Source organism: Globicephala melas, chromosome 1 (genome assembly GCF_963455315.2).
Source record: "Globicephala melas chromosome 1, mGloMel1.2, whole genome shotgun sequence".
In the NCBI taxonomy this organism is placed as follows: Eukaryota; Metazoa; Chordata; class Mammalia; order Artiodactyla; family Delphinidae; genus Globicephala; species Globicephala melas.
In genome coordinates this window covers 93,565,992-93,589,071 of record NC_083314.1, presented here as the reverse complement: position 1 = coordinate 93,589,071, position 23,080 = coordinate 93,565,992, and the positions used below count along the sequence as shown (strand labels likewise).

At 37.1% G+C, this 23,080-nt stretch overlaps 1 protein-coding gene across 3 annotated transcripts in view; it reads right to left on the bottom strand.

The window, feature by feature from the left end:
* Window positions 1–23,080, bottom strand: part of VAV3 (vav guanine nucleotide exchange factor 3) — a 396,567-nt gene that overhangs the window by 124,185 nt on the left and 249,302 nt on the right. For all 3 annotated transcript variants that reach the window (XM_060301805.2, XM_060301801.2, XM_030868866.3), the window contains exons 18-19: window positions 13,733–13,758; window positions 8,097–8,142 (exon numbers count right to left, since the gene is read on the bottom strand). In XM_060301805.2, the coding sequence (XP_060157788.1) occupies window positions 8,097–8,142; window positions 13,733–13,758 (72 nt within the window). The remainder of the gene's footprint in view (window positions 1–8,096; window positions 8,143–13,732; window positions 13,759–23,080) is intronic.

The window sequence follows — 23,080 nt, the reverse complement described above, 5'->3', positions numbered from 1 at the left end:
TGAAGCCAAACATGCTCCCCTTTAGTTACCTAAGTCAGTAAATCCTCCACTCTTTTTTTTTCCCCTTAAATTACAGATCTTCCTCATATGACGGGGTCACATCCCAATAAACCCATTTTAAGTCAAAAATATTGTAAGTTGAAAATGCATTTAATACACCTAACCTACCAAACATCAGAGCTTAGCCTAGCCTACCCTAAACGTACTCAGAATACTTACATTAGCCTACAGCTGGGCGAAATCATTGAACACAAAGCTTTTTTACAATAAAGGGTTGAATATCTCATGTAATTTATTAAATACTATACTGAAAGTGAAAAACAGAGCAGCGGTAAGTATCTTGGTTGTTTACCCAGCGATTGTGTGGCTGACTGGGAGCTGCAGCTCGCTGCTTCTGCCCAGCATCTCTGAGAGCGTCATGCCACATATCGCTAGCTGGGAAAGATCAAAATTCATCATTGGAAGTACGGTTTCTACCAAATGCATAACGCTTTCACACCATTATTAAAGTCGAAAAATCTTAAGTCAAACCATCTTAAGTCTGTAGGTTTTTTTTTCTTCTGCTTTTCAACAAAATGAATCAGTTATATATATACATATGTTCCCATATCTCTTCTCTCTTGCGTCTCCCTCCCTCCCACCCTCCCTATCCCACCCCTCCAGGTGGTCACAAAGCACCAAGCTAATCTCCCTGTGCTATGCGGCTGCTTCCCACTAGCTATCTACCTTATGTTTGGTAGTGTATATATGTCCATGCCTCTCTCGCTTTGTCACAGCTCACCCTTCCCCCTCCCCATATCCTCAAGTCCATTCTCTAGTAGGTCTGGATCTTTATTCCTGTCTTACCCCTAGGCTCTTCATGACATTTTTGTTTTCTTAAATTCCATATATATGTGTTAGCATACGGTATTTGTCTCTCTCTTTCTGACTTACTTCACTCTGTATGACAGACTCTAGGTCTATCCACCTCACTACAAATAGCTCAATTTCGTTTCGGTTTTATGCCACTTGACAAACAAGAGCACACTGGATGATACAGAATTGAGGTCAGAATATCAAACCTAGCAAGAGACTGATAACTTTATTTAAATATCTGTAGTTGTATATAAATGCACTTTTATTGATGTACTTGTTAGATACCTCGTCTCCCTGTCCTGTGCCCTTCTTTAAACCACAATGAGTCTCCTTCACCCTGCCTACCTAGTCAACAACACCATTCATAAGTGACCACACACACTTTGGTGGTTCCTCATACACCACACGCTATTGCTGTTGGACATGTTTATGTTTGTAGGTCCTATCGCTCCAACAAAATTCCAAGGTCCTCAAAGACAGGGAAGCTTCCATATATTTCTAGTATCTCTGCAGAAAAAAGTGAGTCTCAAAAGTTATCTGTAAAGAACAATTTAAAAAAACTCAACAAGCTTTTCTTTTCATTCAGATAATTGCCAGTATGAGTCATTTTGGTAGAAATTCCACAAACTCCATTCCAATGTTCTAATTAATTTGATAACCATTCTCACTATTTGTGTATAGATTGACTATAAAATTATAAACAGTTATGATACTAAGGATTACTTTATCAGTGTCTGTCCTCTTTCCTGGTATCAGGGCGATATTACTTGTAACAAATATTGTTATTTGAAGCCAGTACTTTTGCCTCAACTGGTTCCTCTCATTTACCTCACTTCAGACTAAAGTTCTGGAACAAGCTTACCTGATTCTCATAAGTTGTTGGCTCATAAGAAATTTGTGAAGTTTCTTTGTCTACTTAGCATTATATGGCATGTTCTTTTGCTTCTGAAATGGGATAGTATTTGACTACTAGGGCCGTAGATATAACAAAGGAAGTCCAGGCCATACCTGACCTTCCAAGTGAGGAATGATTTTTCAATGATAAAAATGTTAAAAGCAGTTCACCAGGTTCAAGATTTCCTTTTCAGAATATTTTTCTAAATATTTAATAAATGTATACTTTTTTTTCTAAGACATAATTACTCTAGTAATAGAAATTATAAGTTAAAAGTACATAAACGATCCAGAAGTGGGTTCAGTATATAGTACTCCAAATGTTTTTTAATTTCAATAATCACATTACTGAGGCCATGCTTCCCATCTAAAGCCCCCCCCACCCCACCCCATGTACGTCTTCAAATATTCACCTTCCCCTCTTTTTCCTACGCCGGAGGTAACAGAGCCGTGTAAAAGACTGGGCTCGGCAAGGCATGGGCAAACCTGATAGATGACAGCAATAGTGACACTTTGTGAGCTCGGAATGAGCCTTCAAAGGGAAAAATAAATCCTCCCCAAACGAAAAAAAGATGTGAGGAAGGGACTGTGATGTACGTTTCAGAAAAATATCATCATGGTAAAGGGAATTAGGAAGGCAGTCCTGAAAATAACTACAAGGGGATCAAATGCCTTAGAGCAAAACCAGTCTTTGTGTCCATAGTTTAATAGAAACTTGAGAAAATCAGCTATTTTAAAAACCGGAGCAGGCTCTCCAGCACTCGTGCACAGCTTGGATTTCTCATTTCTCTGCAATGAATCTTAATCACTAAGTTCTATTGTCCCAGTTTTTTCACGTTCATTCTTTCAATGTGAAATGTATTTTTACAGTTTTACAATTATGCTCCTAATATTTAGATTAGGATTTATGTTTGATGAGAAATTCATTTTAGAGGTGACAGAAAAGACAGAAGTAGGTTTGACTGATTAATATGGAAATATTGTAATCTACAGATACTTTATTACTTATTTACTATAGACAAAAGCTCACTTACTAAAACTTCACGAATATACATTTGTCTCCCTCAAAAAAAAAAGGAAAAAAGAAAAATGTAGTTTTAGATAAATAATTTTAAAAATCCTGGGTTGCTATTTTTCTCATCAATGTTTTCTACTCGAGAATTAAAAAGATAAAAGTTCTCTATCGAGCAAATTGGCATTATGTTTAAAAGCAAGTCTAAAAGAAATAAACAATCCTGTTTAGATCTGGAATGAGTTTACCAATAATTTGAAATTAAAACATTAAGGAAAACTGTATTAAGTTGTAATTCAATGCAAAAAAACAGCATAACAAACATTTTATTTATATAAATGAAAACATATATAGACAACTCAGCTTAAAAGCAATCTTAGCCTACATTTGCTTCTCTCTTTTCCAATTCCTTTTGCTTTTTTGCACTAATTACATAATTAGATCTTTTTATATGTTTACCAGACTATTCCCTAATTATTTTTATGACACTATGCCATACTGTAATGAATCAGAGTATAAAATAGAATATTAAAATATTTTATATGCACACTCATCTACATGCATTTATGCAATCAAGGCTCTGTGCCTGTATCTACTCCCTCCTTAGGCAGAATATAAACTGTGGAGGGGGGCCATGCTTTATAATTAATGACATTGCTGGTGCTTATTGTTGTATAAGATACGAAGTTGGTAATGAAAAAAAGATGTCTTGAATTCCTTTCTTCATACAGGAACAGATAGGAATGGCATTATCTACCAATCCTATCCGCCTGAAAGAGAAAGTGACCATCTTTGAAGATGTCTCTTCTAAGAAACAGTAAGACATCTCCTCGGTGAACAAGAAAAAACACTGTTTCTAAGCCACATTTTTCTCTTCGTAATCAAGAGTTTAAAAATGAACACATGTGACGCAAGAGCTCTCAGAAAGAACTCTGTTCACTTACTATTCAAGGTTATCACAAATCACATGAGTTAACGTAAGATCAGAAGGAAAATGAGGTACCTAAACATTTCCCATCTACTTCATCTAATCTTTAGGTAGTGCAACACAGAACAACGCCTGGATTTTTTAAAAGCTAGTGACTGTGGACTTAAATACAAGATGCTATGAGTTCCACAAATATGAGATAATTCTGCAATAGTCTAAAAACACAGGGTTGATTAAAAGAACACATATGCTGGTATATAGATTTGCCACATGCAAGCTAAAATAAATCTTGTATCTTCTCTACTCAGACAGAAGAAAACTTTTAAAGCTCAGTATTAAAATTTAATTGGTAACTTTGACCTTGGGTTCCACTTTAGGTGAAATATATTACACCAGTGCTCAGATTTTCTTGAGATTTATGATCTCATGTTCTTGAAAAAGGCCTAGCACCTCCGTGTTCCTGAAATAATTGATCTGTCTCTTATAAGTGTTATTTTCCTGAAACCAACATCTGTCTCAGGAAGAAAAGTACAAACTGATGAAAATACCCTGCTATATTTAAAAAATCCAAAAGAGCTACCAGAATTTGCATCTTACACATTACTATTACTATATTTATAAAAGCAGTCAAGATCATAAATTGATAAATTTCTTAGCACGTAATAGAAGACAAGAAAAAGTCAACTAAACTGCAAAGCCATTTGTAAATATTATCTATAAAGATTAACTACAATTATTAATAAAAAGTAAAAGTTTTAAATATGCAAATAAGACACAATGTAAACCTCACATCTTTCGTGGTTTGAACTGAACTCCACAATATTTGCTTTTAACCTTGGGAGTTTTTCTTTCTTTGTTTCTTTATTGCAATCACAAACACTACTAACTTCACCAAAAAACTCTCAACCAGCACTGTTGATTGTGTCTCTTCTTAAAGATAAGCAAAATATCTTGGAAGCCATCAGGTAAGTAGGGAACAACAGCAAATCTGAAAATGACTGTGATAATGTAACTTCTAGCTTCACCTAGAATTCAACATAAAATTCTGAGTTTCTTTGCAAAGAAATAATTGGCAAATACTTTTGATTCTCCTACACATGACAAAACGTCCAATATTTAACATGCTCTACCACAAAGTAATTATTATAATAATTGCCACCTCTTAGCATTTACTACATACTTGGCACTGTTATAAGTACTTTTCATGTATTAACTCATGTAATGCTCAAAACAACTTTGTAAGGTAGCTACTATTATTAATCTCCTTTTACAAATGAGGAAACTACAGAGAGGAAGCAAATTGCCAAAGGTCAACAGCAAGTAAACAGCTAAGTTGGGTCCTCAGCCTAGGCAATGTGGCTCAGAGCCATGCTTCCCACCACTGGACTATTCCATATTCCTTGAGTATACTGGTCCACTTTATCAGCAGGAGGAATTTAAAAAGCAAGAGAGCCAGTGTATGCAGAAGTATATAGCCATTCATTAATTCATTTAACAAATATTTATTAAGCACCAACTGAAACTGTATGCAAGCCCCTGTGTCCTTGTCCTCTGAAGTAAAAGGCTTTTGCTTTAATCTCCCAGGCCCCCCTTGAGTCTCAAAAGGCTGGCTCAAGAGTTAATGATTGGGAAATGTGAAGATGATAGAGAAACAAAGAATAGCTGTTGGGCTGGGGAACTGGTAACAATTTAGACTATAAATCCACCACATGGCAGAATCACAGAACTCACAGTTCCCTGAAAGATACAGAAAAAGTCCTGACACACATTCCTAAGTTGTTTTTACAGGGAGCAGACCCCCTCCAGATGAAAATTGCTGATCACAAAAATGTACAACCTAGACTGGTTGAAACCAGAAGGCTGATGATACTTGAAATTTCACCCTGATGTCAACCAATCCAAGAATTGTGCAAGAGCTGATCACACACCTTGTAGTTCCCTCCCTCACACTGCCTTTAACACCCCGTCCCTGAAAGTCTTTTGAGCATGAGCTGCCCATTCTCCTCCCTTGGTGCCCTGCAATAAATGCTGTACTTTCCTTCACCACAACCTGGTGTCAGTAGATTGGCTTTACTGCCCAAGGATGAGTGGACCTAAGTTTAGTTCAGTAACACTACTACCCAAAGAACTATGCATTAAGTTCCTTTCCAGAACAAAAGGTCTATGGAGAAGATATGTAATTTACTTTGGACAGGGCTCTGAAATTTGGACCTGGGGAAGTGGTTACATCTGACCTCCCAAATTCTTTAATCACTTTTTTTCTACAAGCCACTCTAAGTGAGACCCTGGAAAGTAGTCAGTGTGTTAACACTTGGAAAAGACAACTAAAATAGCTAAAAGAGAAAAGATTAAAGGACCTTTCATAGTAAAAACACTGATAGCAAATAATGCTCCTTGGAAGCAGTCTGTCCATGCTTAAGAGGTCTCAGTTTTATTGATCCCTTGTTTAAATATCCTGGAGTGAAACTTCTCCCACACAACTGTGAAAATCTTAACAATAGTTACATCAGGATCAACTCAGAGTAAGACAGTCAGTCAACAAGCTAGGGTTAACTTTGAGCAAAAAAGCTTTGCAACTTGCCAAGAGAAAGTAATAAACAGAAATAAACAGAAATAAGCAAAGATAAAAAAGACAACCAACTCTAAACACAAAATTCAAGCCTAACATCAAAAGACACTCTACAGGGAGAAATGATTATTACATTAGGATCTACAACAGGCAAGATCATCAACTATTTGCTTTCTTTTCAAAAGTGTGGAAGAATGAGAAAACACATATGTATTTACTATACCTAATGGAAAGCTATGTGTGTGTGTGTATATATATATACACACACAGCTATGTATATTATATATAATGCATATTTTCCCCCCAAACATAACATATGGCACTACTTCTTTTGTATTTGTATGTTTATTCTTCATGAAGTTCTAAAAACTTTGGACAAATATAAATACCGGAAGAGCTATACCTAGAGAAAGCCATCACCTTTAGGATAAAGGAAGATAAACTATTTTATTATTGGTCCACTTTGCCATATTTATAATCTGTGAATTCATTATACCTCCCTTTAAATAATCTAAGGGCTCCTAAAAATTCTGGCTATAATGTACATAGTTAAAAGTCAAATGTGTTCCTACTGACACACTGTATATATAGAAATGCATTTCCTTGGGGGAGAATAGATTAAATGAAAATGCCCACAGAAGAAAGAGAAAATAATATTTATAAAGTTTAGGTAATTTTCAGAAACAGAAATACTATAACTCATACAAAATAAAGAAAAAATATTATGTTCACAGTCATACACTCCTACTAAATAGAACAGAAGAAGTCACTTTTAAACATTATTGTAGAGTTTTCTGCAAAGGGTATCATCTTGGGAAAGTCAGAACCAATAAAAAAGCAAACCAGAACCCCTAATTTTTTTAATGGCCTTAATTTTGTTCTGTACTTAAAAGATTTAAACTGATCTCAGGACACAAGTGAGGCAATTTCTAGCCAGAGGCAACAAAGCTCCCATAAATCTTTTCAAACAGCTCATAAACTGGCATGGCTACCAGGGGTGTGGTTTCAGTGAAAAGCTATAATGCTTTGAAAGCTAAACTTTACAACTAGGTGAACACTGTTTACGATGAGAAAACAAAACACATAATCCAGATTCTTTTCCGGCAAGACTACTCTATATTTCATGTTCTACTTGATTTATTATTAAGTTCATATATTTGGAATCCTTTAGCCATGAATATCTTTTACTCACAATAATATGACCATATACACAACAAATTTTGGGTAATTAAACTATGGAAGGCATTGCTTAATGGACAAAAAATAATTATATGAAAATAATGACAGGGTCAACCTCATGATATTAAACAGGAAACAACTGAACACTCTCTGCAGACAAAGAATTGGTCTCTGGAGAGGACACTTGTTCACAAAGTCCTTAAACTCATTCTTGTATTATAAAATAATATAGATATAGGATAAAGAAAAGTATTTTCCCAAATGGGGAGGGTACCAAAGTTGTCTGGTTTATGACCTCCCCCCACGCCCTCAGAACATGCTGATTTTTTAAGTGCTGGTTGATTTTTTCCAGGTTTGGGAGGGAGCAGGGAAAGGGTGTTGGATATGTTAGCATTAACCAGGCACCCTGAGGCTGTTCAGTAAGCAAATAACCAGCTCAACTGCTGATTGCGGAAAGACCGTGGTACTGATGGTTACTCATCACATGACCCTGTCCTAGGTAAATGATTTACACAGTAGACGGTCACCTCCTGGTCACACATTATATACCAAACTGCGAGGAACACAGGCCAACAATCTGTCTGACTTTCTACAGCAATTCCCATATACTTTCATAATCACTTAACTGAAAAAATGATTATAGATGTTTAATCACACACCTGGATCCACCTGCTTGGGGGTTCTTCGGAGTCCATTGGTCCGTTTCTGTACAGAAAGGTAAAACAAAGAACAACAAAGATTTCGTGTTATCAAATTGTATTATTTTGTGACACTTTGGAAGTCCAATGAATGTTGCACTTTTTCCATTTAACACTACGACATTTAAAATAGATAACCAACAAGGACCTACTGTATAGCACAGGGAACTCTGCTTAATACTCTGTAATGACTTGCATGGGAAAAGAATCTAAAAAAGAGTGGATATGTGTATATGTATAACTGATTCACTTTGCTGTACAGCAGAAACTAACACAACATTGCAAATCAACTATACTCCAAAAAAACTTTTTTTTAAAAGTATGACTAAATTTGATCAAAACACTTGGTTCCAAGGTTTCTTTTTATAATTTTTGTTTCTCTAATAAGTCTTCCACTTGAACAACACTGCATTTGATAAATCATTGATATAACACTATGGGAAAGAAATATCTTTTCATTCACCATCTCTGGCGATTATGACTCATTTTTTTAAGTCATAATGACTATAGGAATTATGAAAACGAAGCCCAGGCAGCCATTTTTGCTTAGAAAATGCTCCCAACGAAGAGTTTTGATCTCCAAAACTCTAACGCAGCTATTTTTGAGGCCTGGAGATCTGGAGAAAGTCAGTCCGAAAGACAGGGACTGGAGAAATTATACAACCCCAAAACAAAGATCTCAAGCTCTGACTTTAGCAAACACTTAAATGAGAATGGTGTTTTAATTATGGATCAGTGATATCTGAATATTTTAAGGAACAAAACAGCCATGCAGCTTGTGAACCATGAAAGTAAATTCTTATTATAGAAAAGGAATCCATAAGAAAAATTGTGCATTACAAAAATTATAGATAAGATGCAAGACAAAAGAGGTTTTAAATCTTTGAAAATGCCTGTTTACACATTCGATTTCACAAGCATTAAATTAATTCCTACCTAATAACTATGGTAATCTGACTAATTAATAAGAACTTGATTTTCACTTTTCGTTATATAACTGGATGAAATGCTTAGTCTGTAACTACCATATAATTCAGATATTCACAAAAGCAATTTTCTTTCTACATGTGTTGGGGTTTGTGCCTGTGTGTGGAGACTTGGTTTCATTCAGAGCAGACTTGGCTTTGCCAAGCACACATTAGCCATGGGTTTTTCTTAGGGTTCTTCCCGTTGTTTTTATTCATAAGTTAAATGGGCCTCAAAGCAGATGTCAGGGTTCTCAGGTAAAAGCAAATTGGAGAATTATTAAAAATATAAATTTTGTTTTTAACCCAACTACTTTTAAAATGGATTTGTGAAGGCCTAATATGATCATTAAATCAGCATTGAAGCTATACTGAACAAGGTGGATGGCTATACTGAAAAAAAAAAAAAAAAAAAAACCCTAGTATAAAGAGAGCGCTGTGAGTGAGGAGAAGAAAATATCACACTGGGCTTCTTAACAGCCAAGCACAAAACGGGGAAGCATGATGAGTTATAGGTTCATATCCAATCACTTGGAAGAAAACTGCTTTCAAAAAAGAAATCTTTTCTGTCTAAAACTTTATAAAATTTTTGGAGCTCTCTACAGAAATGACAATATTTTCAACAGGAAAATATATAAGGATGGATGTCTTGTGGCTATTTACCTCCTGCATTTTCCTCCACCTTCTTAATGTACAACAGAAGCTGTTTTTCTACTACTCTAACTCCTCTTACCATCACAGTGCTTGGAAGGCAAGAAAGAATTCAAACTTTGGGTCTTATTCCTACTAGCCCTAAACTAGTACTATTTAAAAACTATTAACTTAGAAAGTGTAAAAGGGAATTTCAGTTCAAGAGCAACTCTATATGACCCTGAAGTTAGGATTAAAATAGGGAACATGGTGCAATTATTAAGAGTATGGATTCTATATAATCTGACTGCATAAATTCAAATTCAGACCCTCCCTGTCACTTGACACCTGTTGGATTGGGAGCAAATTAGTTGAAGTCTCTGCCTGTTTTTTCATCTATAAAATGGGGATAATAATAGCACCTATTTCATAGCATTTGTGGTGAGAGTTAAATGAGTTAATTTATGTTAAATGCTTGGAACAGTTCCTGACACATAGTGAGGATTATTAAGTGATAGCTTATTATTATTGATATAATTGTCATTATTATTCATTTCATGATATTTTGAATGTTTAAACTCAGGTAAATGATACATTTTGCTACTAAAGTATTACCCTACTATTTATATTTTAGGTTTTTCCTCCTGAAAGTCATTGCAAATCAGTGATCCTGAAAACAAACATTTCTACAGGAAGAGTAGGCAGTGGAACAAACTATGATCTGGTGCATTTTAAAAAAGAGAGAAGCGACTTAGACCAAGTACATTGGAGAGCTTGAGATTTATTATACTTAAAAAGCACCTAAAAAGTATTTTATATTGTAAAAAATTTGGAAATGTTTAGCAGAACATATTTAAACAATGTTAAAGTGCAAATTTCAACTGTTATTCTATCATATCTTATCCAACATACTCCTCTCCCCCACCTATATTCTCAAAAGCCTGCGATAGAGCTGGACAAGATGCCGTCCCTAGCAGGGAGAGGAGGGCACATCCAGTTGCCACCCCTGGGAGCTCTCAGTTACAGCCCCATGAGATCCGACAATCAGTCTTCAGCACATTCTCAACTTCTTTGGTCTACCGAGAAGTAGGGGACGGGCGGGTGGGGACAACCAACCAACCTGATTTTATTTCTTGCTTCATTACCTATTACCTTGTCTTTCTCTAAAAGAAATGCCTTTATCGTCCAAGAATCTCTCTTCTTGCCTCTTTTAGGAGAAACCTAATTCTCTCTGTTGGTTTTACCAACACAACGAGCAAAGTTTTATTTGCTATATGAAACTGGCTTTGGTTCCTCTACCTATTTTAAAAGCAGAAAAACCTACGTTAAGGAATAGCTTTGAAGTAGATATATATTAAATAGATATGTGATGATAACCTTGCTTCCTGGAGCTAGAAGTGGCTTCTGAAGCTCCACTCCAGAATGGGAGGCAAGATGAACATCCCAGGTTAGGGAGGCCCAGGGCGATCCTGTGGCTACTGAGAACTGACCTACCTTGAGAATGAAGCGTGAAATTAAAAATTCACAATCATGGCCATTGACAGGGGAACAGAAGAGGACTACGAATTGGTACATGGAGAAAAAGAAGACCTCCAAGAGAGGGGGGAAAAAATCACAGAGCTTACAAAAGGTCTTCATTGGTACTTCTGGGAAGACTCCTAAACATCATATAAGCATCTGCCTCAGAGAGTGAATATACCTTCCACAAAGTCTTGGTGGGGAGGTATGGAGTGAAAGATGTTTCTTAACATTCTTTTGCTATACTTCTCCCTTATGCTAAGCTAAAGTTTCCAAATAGGTTGGCCAGTATAAGATTTTACTATAATTATCCATCCAAAGTAGAGATTATTAGCAGAATCACACATTAAATAAAAATTACACTTTGTATAATCAGAAGTTAAGCAAGTCACTGAAGCCAGTCACTAAAATACTGATGCTGCATTTAAGAAAATCAATGTGAAAATTAGTTCCTTTCAGAATAGGCTTATGTGTAATTTTTAAGAGTATAAAATGCCTGGAGAGAATTATTTTGTATCATTATTTTGTATCAGTGTGAAAATCATTAGCCACTTCTTATTAGCACACTTTCTGTCTGTAAATACGCCCATTTCTCATTGCTTAAATAAAATCAAGTGAAATCATCTCGCCCAGGGCGGGGGTGGGGGGATACATGTATACCTTTATCTAAGAGGATAAAGGTAAAGTAATATTGAGTTAAAGTTCAAAGCTCTACGAGGAAATCTGTCTCAATTATCTAATAACAGAGTGAGAGTAAGAGAAAGAAGGCTACTTTCCAAGATCTTCATTGACACTGCTGGAAGAATCCTTACAGTTCTGATGAAAAATCTTACCTATTGACTAAACACTAAAAACAAGTTTATGTTAATTTATTTTAACCCTAGCAGAACTCGCATGACCTATTTTTTAAATACTATTATCCTGTTATGCATTCCCTGAGCTAGATTCTAAAGTCTAAAATATAGTCAACTGATAACACTTAAAGGGTGCATGTGAATTTCCTCACATCACATTCTTGATACCCTGTATGTACAAATTATATGCTTATGCAAAAAAGTAAAAACAGTTACCTCTTGTTTGACATCTTGCTGTACTTTTCATTATTTTTACCAACTATATAAATGCCAGCCTATTAAAAACATACTAATACTATACTACTCTTAATGAGATATAATTGTCATGTGCTAAAATAATTTGACATAGAATGTTTTTTGTCATTCTTTTATTCTGAAATTCTCAGATTACTACATTTCTGGTTCATATAACTAATCACAGACATTTTACATTTTAATTTTCATTGCTATGATTTTTTTTGGTGGTCAGGTAAGAAATGTATTATTTTTGGTTGACGCCCAAGGTACCGGTTGCCTGTAATCTGCTATATTTTTCATTCTTTCATATTTTCTTAAAAGAGCTTTATTCTTTTTTTTACATCTTTATTAGAGTATAATTGCTTTACAATGGTATGTTAGCTTCTGCTTTATAACAAAGTGAATCAGTTATACATATACATATGTTCCCATATCTCAAGAGCTTTATTCTGAGAGGTGACAGGGATCTCGTACTTCTAAGCCATTAGACCTCAGACTCTGTGTGAAACCAAAAGGATATGTTATCAGATTTTTATTTCATCAATATGACATGATATGAATCACATTCGTGCTCAAATGGAAAACTGGCAGAAACACGTAACCACATCCTTAGATGAAGAACCTTAGAACTTTTTAGTACTAGCGAATGTTGGGCAGTGACACTGTTTCATGATAGGGGACAGGTCTACTGACTTCTTGGGATGAGGGCCACCCTTCCTTCTGTCCTAGCAGGATTAGAGATTCATTCCAAGAGAACGCCTTCAGACGCATTAAGTTTTTATTTTTAATTACTTTTAATTAATTACTTTTTTAATTACTTTTAATTAAATTTTAATTAAAACATTAAAGTAACAAATAGGAAAACACATTTGCTGGAACAACTTTAGATGGTATAATGAGGCAGGAAGTCAGCTTGAACTTACAGTTGAGAGACTGAAAGCGATGTAGTGCGTCATTTATTTGATTTATAAATTTTATAAAAGTGAATTGATTTGGTTATGTATTAAGTTTTATAAGCCTCAGGGTTTGTGGAATTCTGTAGCTGGGAACTAGGGAAAGGTACCCCCATATTAGTGCCACAACATTGCTACAATATTTATTTGAAATTTACCTGAATAAGTGAGTACCTAAGATTCTGAAATGTCCCATCTCACACACATTCTTAGATGAAATATTCACATTTTTCCTCTACCTAAGATCTTCAGATGGTATCTGAAAATTCCTCTGATTTACCCTGTGCATTTCACTCACAAGCACTTGATTGCTCACTCTAGCTGTTTTCTATCCATTTTAAAAGGCACATTTAACATTCTAGGAGTTCGAGCCTGCTTAAGTTAGCAAACAATTTGAAATGCAAAAGTTATACAAAAAAAAATGTAAATGTTAACCTTACCTCGGATGGTTTGAGCGTCCCTTGTTCTGAAACAAATGTAAAAATTGGCATTGTCAGTTATTTTGTTTGGTTAGCAACCTTAACTTGTTCTCTGCAGCGTGGTAAAACACTACTGCTTTGTTTTCCTAACATTATCTGTAATATATTTCCAGGGTCCCTCAGGCAGGGCTAGTAATTGTTTTGCAACCGGGTTCTCTTGCCTCATTGGCTTGTCAGGAAAGTGACTCATAGTACTAAATGACTTCTTGGTTATGCTTAACTTTTTCAATTGTTTATTAAGCAATTTCAATCCAACCACATAAAGCTCCTTGAAACAGGGACTTGCACTAAGTTTATGTGCAAAAGAGAAAGCTAGGTGGGAACATTTCTTTCAACACACCCAGTTTTAAGAATTAAACACAAATAATTTACAAACGTAGTACACTGACTATAACAATTGCAAACTTAACACATATAATTTGCACATGAATTTTTCTGCATTAAGGGGCTATTGCTTTTGGTTTTAATTTGGGGGGAATACAGTTTGATTTAAAGATGGAAATTTAAAAAGGACAGGATTCAATTCTAATGCTAATTTTCCTTTCATCTCAGTGTACCTGTCTGTAAATAGAAACAACAATCTCCATTACATTTCAGTTCCTGAAAATGACTAACAGTTAGGAAGGACCCTGAGATCTTCAAGTAAGTAACATGGCAGAGGGCAAAGGGTATCTCTGAAAGGAAAGGCACACACTGCATGTGGAAAATGCTGGTGGTTAATATTTTGCTTCCTTTCCCCATATCCAGGAGCACCTATGCATGTTATAATTTCTCCAGACTGCGAAGGAAAACAACTCATCATTTGCACCTATGCCTATACTTTTCTCAACCAGAATGATCCTCTGAAGAAGGATCTGAGAAGAGAAGACACTGACGGAAATATCAGGAGAGAAAGGGCAGCTCTGTCAGCCTAAATGAACCTCTTATAGAGGTTCCAAGAAGCCTCACAACCAGAGTTCCAGGGGAAAAGTACCAGAACACCTTACTAGCTGCCACAGATTGTTTGACACAGGAAGACTGCCTGGGGCATGGAACAGGAGGTTTTGGGGCTTTTTGTTTTTTAAAGGACTATTCCTGATTAATGGAACTGAAGACGCATGAGCAAAAAGTCACCTTTCTGGAGAAAAGCAAAGCCTGCATTTCTTTGTCAATTTCAACCCTAACATACTAACTTTCATACGTAACTCTCTTCTACGAAGTCATTTTTACCAGGTCTGAAGTTGGCCTTTACAAAGGACAGAAAGGTACTTTCCTTTCCCTCTCTGCTAGAAATATGCAAAGTTGCAGAAGAAAGACTGCCTAAGAGAACTGGACTGGGGAGAGAATCTATGAAAGTACCATTCTGCTGGATACTGTGCCCAGACTTAGAACCCAGGTTAGGTGAACTTGGGCTCCTAACGGAACAGTTGTGATACCTGTTTCACTGGTTTGACCAGAAAGACCTATATGCCAGAAAAGCCCTACACTACTTTCTTCTTCTACTGTTGAGTTAGAGAAGGAGCCTGAACTGGGAGTCACAATCTACAAGAAGCACCAAACAGGAGGGGAGTTTAAGTTTTCCATCCAAGGAGATTGAGGAAAGCTTTGATATTTCCCGATGACCTCTAAAATGGGAAAACCTCAGATCTTTCATGGTCAGTGTTTAAAAATGAGTGTGCACCTTAATTTTAATTCAGAAGTATTTTTTTTCCTGACTCTGCAGAGAAGTGTTTTTATGTCCTGGTGAAGTAGGTCTGTTGTAATATGCTTTAAATGTATTTTATTTTTGGCATAAAACCTATGATAGCCCACGTGGCAGTAGTTGGCACACCACGTTCCAGGAGTGCTCTGGGGTTCCTCAGGAAGAGGAAACGATGGTATCTAAGGTGATGATCTAGCTATGCAGATACTTGCACCTCTTTACCCAGAAAACAGATCTGGGAACAGAAGCCCCTCATTTACAGGCCCTTCTTATGTTGTTGCTTAGTGCAAGCCACCCAACTCCCGGCATGAGTGAGCACTGACCACGGAACACAAGAGGCATGAATGTGACTGGCAAAGTGAGGAATAAACTAGACTTGGCTGACCACCTTACCCAACACTCTCTCCTTCATTTCTCCCACTGGCTGTTGTCTTCTGCTTTCTTTCTTTGCATCTCATCAAGCAACTCAGCTTTCCTCATAATTCTTATTGGATGTACCTGCTCTTCACAAAGGCTCCTCTGTGTAACCCAGATAGGAAAATGGAAAATGGGCTTTGTGCTGGATGCAACTCCAACTCTGAGGACATGAGTCCTTGATTGGAGCTTACCCTTTCCTTGCCACTACTCCCTGTCCTCAGGGCCACCACATTCCCCCGCCTTCTCCACTGCCACCCAGGAAAGAGGCCTATTTCTTCCATGGACTTGGCATCGAGCAGCTCACACTGTGATCTGCTCATGCTGGGCAGAGCAATAAATAATGGCTCTTGAAAGTCTGAGCTTTTATTTCCTCATATTTCATGGCAAGGTTCTGTAAATATTCTGAGGATAGGGCAAAAGCCAAAGGACTAGAAATAACTCTTAGAATCTGTTCCGAGTTCAGAAATTTTTAGCCAGGCTCCTTTATTTATACTTTTGTACTTGTTCCAGGGGCCGTACCATCAGATTGATTGTCCCCGTTCCAAACACAATCTAAATTCTGATAACCATATTGACGCAACAACTTAAAACTTTCGTGAAACTAACAGTGATGAGAGAGCAGAAAACCCAACTGCAACACTGTGTCATACATTTTCAAAGTAAAATTCCGTTTTGGCTGGGAAAATAGAATAACAACCTCTTCTGATGAAGTATTCTATGGAAAAGTTGCTCTGATTTTGAAGTCTACAACACCATCCTTCATTTCCTCTTGATATATGCCCCAAACTACACTGGTGGGCACTTGGATCTCTAAAAACTCTTTGTGCGTCACAGCGCTGCATCAGGACTAGAATAATAAGGGCTGATGATTGTCAAATTTAGTTTGGCTGAATTCTGACCAAATAGAAAGCTTGCGGGTTGAGATCTGATGAAAAGGTCTCTCTCTCTTTTCTGTCTCTTTTTCTCCTGGGAACTTCCTTAGGATAGTAATTCAATTCTTCAAGTTTCCAAAAGTTTTTAATCCTCGACTTGTCTCTACCCTGCAGCCGATTTTTCAGGCTCCTATTGATCAAACTATAAAATGTTCTTACCCTTTCAAGAACCTTTCTAGGTGGTGACTCACAGGCCCTCAAGGTATTTACACCTTGCGTTCTTTCATCATGTCCCAACTGGTTCAATGTACTTCAGAGAAGTGCTGTTACTGAGGTGCTTGGAGTCTGAGCAGAACTCTATCTTCAACGCCGGCATAGGGTCAGTAGGCATATTTGTGTAAGACAAATGATTTTCACTGAGACTTTAGACTCATATCATATCATTAATTAATTAATTTTTTTTTTTTTTGCGGTATGCGGGCCTCTCACTGCTGTGGCCTCTCCCGCTGCGGAGCACAGTTTCCGGACGCGCAGGCTCAGCGGCCATGGCTCACGGGCCTAGCCGCTCCGCGGCATGTGGGATCTTCCCGGACCGGGGCACGAACCTGTGTCCCCTGCATCGGCAGGCGGACTCTCAACCACTGTGCCACCAGGGAAGCCCTCATTAATTTTTATACATAAACTTCAGTCCTATTATATTTGTTTTCCAATACAAGCGACTCTCGATGCATACATTATCACACAATCTGCTTTGTCTCTTGTCTGAAGTTCTATTTCTTAAGACTAAACAAATTGATGCCCCTTCAGATCATTTGTCTTAAAAGGGGCCACAGAAAAGTAATTACCAGGAAAGCTTTTGAAGGTTTTTTGTCATCATGGCTAATATGCTATTTTTATGAAACATTAAAACTAAAAGACAGTTGGGCTGATCAAGTTTTGGAGGAAGTTGCACAATGCTGTGTTCACCACTCAGATCTACAGCAATATTTTGGAGGAAAAAAAAAAACAAAAAACTAATACTTGGAAAGAGGCTTTGATTTCAAATCTTTTCAGGAGCTCTAACAGGAATTCAACCATATAATAGTTTTCAGTCCACTTTAATAATTATTAATATATCATTAAACTGACCCAAATAATTAAATGGAAGGAATAATAACTACCCTTGTGTAAAAAATTGTCTTGATGAGTTAAAAAAGATAACTAATTTATATAAAAGGCTTTAAATAATGTTAAATAGAACCAAAGTTATTTTTTGGTTATGAAATCAATGATCAAGCTTCAGTTTATGTAAAAGTCATGAGATAAAATGCCTAATGGTAGAAGGATGAAATAAAATTATATTCTAAAAGTTCATCTCTTATGATAAAATACTGCAATACTATTTATAAAAGAGCCATTTCAGATGCCAATTTGGGGTGCAGGTCCTAGATAACAATCTTGCAGGTTTAAACCATTAGGATACCAAGGCAACTTCCTTCCAATTAGGAGTGGCTGCAGCACCTAGGAGCAGCAGCTGGCCTAGATAAAAGAGCGATTAAACAGATAAGTAAATGGGGATCTGCTTCTATTAAATATTAGAGCAGCTGAGCAGCTGAGCTGCTCCCACTAAAGGAAAAGATGCAATAAACCGAAGTCATCTGCTCCAGCAATATTTGCCTTCCAATGTTACTTTCTTTGTTTAAAATGAGAGGATGCAAAGCAAGCTATAATATTGATCGTCAAGGTAAGAAGGGGCCAAGAGGAGTTTAGCCACATATTACAGCAGGGAAAAACCACAAATGCCCCCAAAGGTTATAGTCTAGGACTAGACCTTCATGGTGGTGTACTGGGAGAAAGAAATGCCACTCTAGAATTATATTATCTTTGCAGTGACTGGCTGAGAAAGTGTCACATAATGGAGTTCATAACTATGCATTATTAAGGTTGGAAAGTTTTGGCAGCACACTTCAGAGTCCGTGTACATGTTGATCGCTGAGGTTGCCATGGGGAATGTGAAGAAGTCAACTCAAGTTTAGCAAAAAAGAGAGTGGAATTGCCTGCTCTTTATATCCATGCAAATCCTCAAATGTTAAGACATAAACTAATCACCAAACCTTCAAGTTTGTGTCCAAGTTGCATAGTTTGTCTTATAAATATATATATATAAAAAAACCTTAAAGGACCTTTTATAACACTTGAAATGTACTTGAGTTAATAATCTGTCAGAGTCAAATATTAATAAGAATGAATTTCTTCATTCAGAAATGAACTGCATTTTTACCAAGTAATTATTATTTTGAGGATGCATGAAGACTAGACAAATTTCAGGGATACAGATCATGAAATATAAAAGGTTTCTGAACCCAGGGGAGACAACATCCAAAGAAGATGTAACTTCCACAAAAAAGAAGAGCTATTTCAAATGCTTAATGGTTAGTATTTTTACCACATTCAACACTATCAAGGATTGTATTTGGGTTGAAATATTCCTATTTAGGAAAAAGGAGTAACAACTTGAGATTAAGCACCTTGACTTTGGACTTGGTACTAAGGGATAGATACAAAAGATGAGAAACACATTCCCTACAGTGAAGGAGCATATACTCTGCAAGAGGAAATAAAAAGTGGCAGATGGAATTCCTTGGTGGTCCAGTGGTTAGGACACCTCACTTTCACTGCTGAGGGTCCGGGTTTGATCACTGGTCAGGGAACTAAGATCCCACAAGCCATGCAGCATGGCCAAAAAAATAAAATAAAATAAAATGTTACAAACTTCCATTAAAACAAAAAAAAAGGTGATTAGAGAATGCTTATTCACAGTGCAAAACTCTTAAAAAAATAAAATAAAATAAAAAAGTGGCAGAGACAGTAGTGTTCCCCAAACAGTCCATGGGTTCCATTACTTGTCCAGCTCCCCTTATATAATTAAGTTGAGGCCATGTGACCAGTTTTAACCAATGAACTTCTGATGTTAGAAAATGTATTTGCTCACTTCCAGTCCATAGGTCTTAAGAGCAGCAAGCCCAGGAGCCATGTGTTGAATTCATAGTCACAAGATGGAACTAGCTTGGATCCCCAAGCCATTACTTAGAAGGGAAGAACCCAAAGCAAACAGGGCATGTGTGAAAATTAAACTTGTATGTGTTAAAGCCACTGGGGTTTTGGGTTTTTTAGTTACCACAACACAGCCTAACCTTGGCAAAGACATAAAACCTACACACAAACTAATCAGAGAACAATTTAATTCCGATGACTACTGGGTGGACAGGATAAGGTTAAATGATTGACGAAGAGCTTGGAGAGGAAGTAAAAGAAGGGTAGATATTGGAACTGTAGGGAGAAAAGGGAGCATATTTCAGGGAGGAGAAACACTAAGAGCCATGCAAGAATTCTAAAAATGGGACTGAATGGAAAGGGAGTAGATTTCTCCAGAAATAGAGGCATTTTTGTCATTAGGTGTTCCATGAGCCAGTTCATTTTCTTGCTACTTATTAACCTAACCCAAGTGTCCCTTGTCAAGGGCCTGATGATCAATGCTCAGGGCATGAACCTTAACTTGAATAAATACTAGAAAGGAATGCAAAGGTCTACTCAGTTTTCTATCTTTCGTTCTTAAAGTATCAGCCAGGGATTCAGATCAGGTTTTTATTCCACTTATCCCACAACCACTCGAGCTCTAGTCTCTACAAGGGTAGACCCAGAAACTGTCCAATCCCCCACAGCCTCCTGCTTCTGCTTCTAAGACTACAGTGATTTTCAGGACCCAGAAATCCTGGTACACCACAGTTCTACTCATTACTCTATTTGTCGGTCTGTCCACTCACTCATCTATCCATCATGGCTTCCCAGAGGTCAGAACATCAGTTCAGCATGATTCTTATCAGTGAGAGGCTCACCATCTAATTGAAGTTTGAACATTATTCTGTGAGGAATGGAAGTTATAGTGAACAAATAAGTGACACATCAGACTTGATTTTAATAAAGATCGTGTTGCAAATTGCACAGTGGAAGTAAAATTAACAGCAGGGAGTTTGTAGCTGTCCAAACAAGAGACAATGAGCTTTTGTTTAATCTATAGCAATACCATATCAGTGGATATGGTATCTCTCTCCTAGGGAGACTTAGGAGGAGAACTAAGAAGAATAGGTAAGTGAATGAAGATAAAGGAGGCCGGTAAGTCAAGGCTGACACCCAGGTTTGAGTGAGTGTATGAATGGTAGACCTTTAACTAAGACAAGGAAGAGGAGGAAGTTGGTGGTGATGACTAATGAGGTTGGTTTTACATATGTGAAATTTGAGGTCACTGCAGGACACCTGCGAATGGATACATGAGAAGAAAATGGAAATTTGGAATCCAAAGTTCAGGAGAAAAACCTTAAGTGGAAGTGGAGTCTTATCTATCTGGGTTACAGGTTATAGCTAATGCCCGAAAAATTAATCAGACATACAAAGGATGACCTGGGGGATGTGGTGGATGGTTAATTGTGCCAGATGATCAAGAAAGGTCAGGTAGGGTAAGGCCTGCAATGTGGTGACCAGTAGAAATGACAATTACAAGGTGGAGTGGAAGATTCTTTAGCCTTCATTTAGCTCCTGGGTTACTGTGTCATTTTGTACAACTAGTACCTCTTTGCCAACTGACTGCTCCCTTATCTATAAACCTTTCCAATGTTGAATGAAAATGCTCCACTTTTTGGAACTGTCTTCCACCCCAACTATCCAACGTTTATAACTACTTAGCCATTCCTGGTAGCCGTGGCTTTCTGGACCACAAGTGGACTTTTGACTCACACTGAGCCAACTGGAATCTCTTTTTGTCTGTTGAGAATATAGACTGTGTTAACCAACGAAGCCATAAAGCTCTGTAAAGGTGGGGTCAGTCATCTCAAATCACCGATGATTTCATTTTGTGGGGGAACCTGGATTCTATACAAATTTAAGTTTGCCTTAAACCAGTATTATTCACTTGCTTTAAATTTGGCTGTTGGGATGATTTTCCCCAAAGTCAAGTTCTCTCTCAAGTTCTCTCCTGCATACAAAAGTCCCATTCAAGTAAACTATATCTCTAGCCTCTGATATATTATGTCCTTCCTCCTGCCCTCCTTCCTTACACCCGTTTTTCTCTAGTCATATCACTCATGGAAAGTTACCTTGCTGAACTCCTGCAAGCAATTACTCTTGGATGTTGAAATAAAGAACTGTGCAAAACTTAAACCAATATTGGGAATTGGGATTCTCTATAGGATAGGTAACAGCCCATAAAGTCTAGCTTGTCCATGTCCTCAAAATACTACCTATTTTATCACATTCATAACAGACCCACCAAGATGAAACTCACACTCTACGCATGATCACTACCTACATCAGAGCAGGAAGGGGTGATGTTGAGGAGAGGGTATCATGACTTCCAACTTTCAGAGAGTATCTTTTTGGAAGTGAGGGACAGAAGGCTACTGATAGAGCTGTAATGGAAGTTCCTCTTCGCTCTGAGGATAGATCCCTTTATTTCTAAGGGCTACCCATCAAATCTTAATCCAAAGGCAAAAAAGGGGAGCCTCCTTCATAACACTAATTAACTAACTACGAGCATTCAATGCTATCAGTCTCTTAAAAATCTTGAGCAGGAAAGGACAGAAAGAGGAGAGAGGATGAGAATGAGGACACAGCTGTGCAAAACATAAGGAGAATGGAGGACAACTAAGGATGCAAAGCAGAGAAAGAATCAAGAGAGCAAGGGAATTACGTTCAAAACTCCAAGAAGCAAATTTAGCCAGAGGTTTAAAACAACTATTTCTTGCTTTATAATGAATTAAATAAGAGTTTAGAGAACAATCCTACCTTTTGATGAATGAGTATAAGTAAGCATTATCTATAATCTGCAAAGCACTAACTGTTATTCTTATTTTCATACTCTTTCTGACTCAGTTTCCTCATCTTAAAATAAGAGGCCCTGGAGCTTAAGGTGTCTAAATTACTTCCAGCTATTAGACATTCCATGGGGAAAGGACAGGCATGGTCCCCAGAGATACCTGAATTTCTTGCAGCACATCCGAACATTTAAACCTAAAGACGTTTGGTAGTTACTAACTTAATTAAATTTGAAGTGTTTTTTGCTTAAAAAAAAACAAACAAACACAGATTAGAATTTCTCTCTCTTTCACAGAGAAAGCCAAGCACTTGATTATGTACTTGGGTTAGGTACTATGCATTCGACGCACCTGGCACGTATCATCACAGCTAGTTCACAGGACTGGTCGCCAACCCAGCGGTTAAGAACAAACTCAGGAGCTGGCTTGTCTGGATTTGAATTTTAGGTCTACTGATTAAGCAACTCAGACATGTTACTTATTTCTCTGTGCC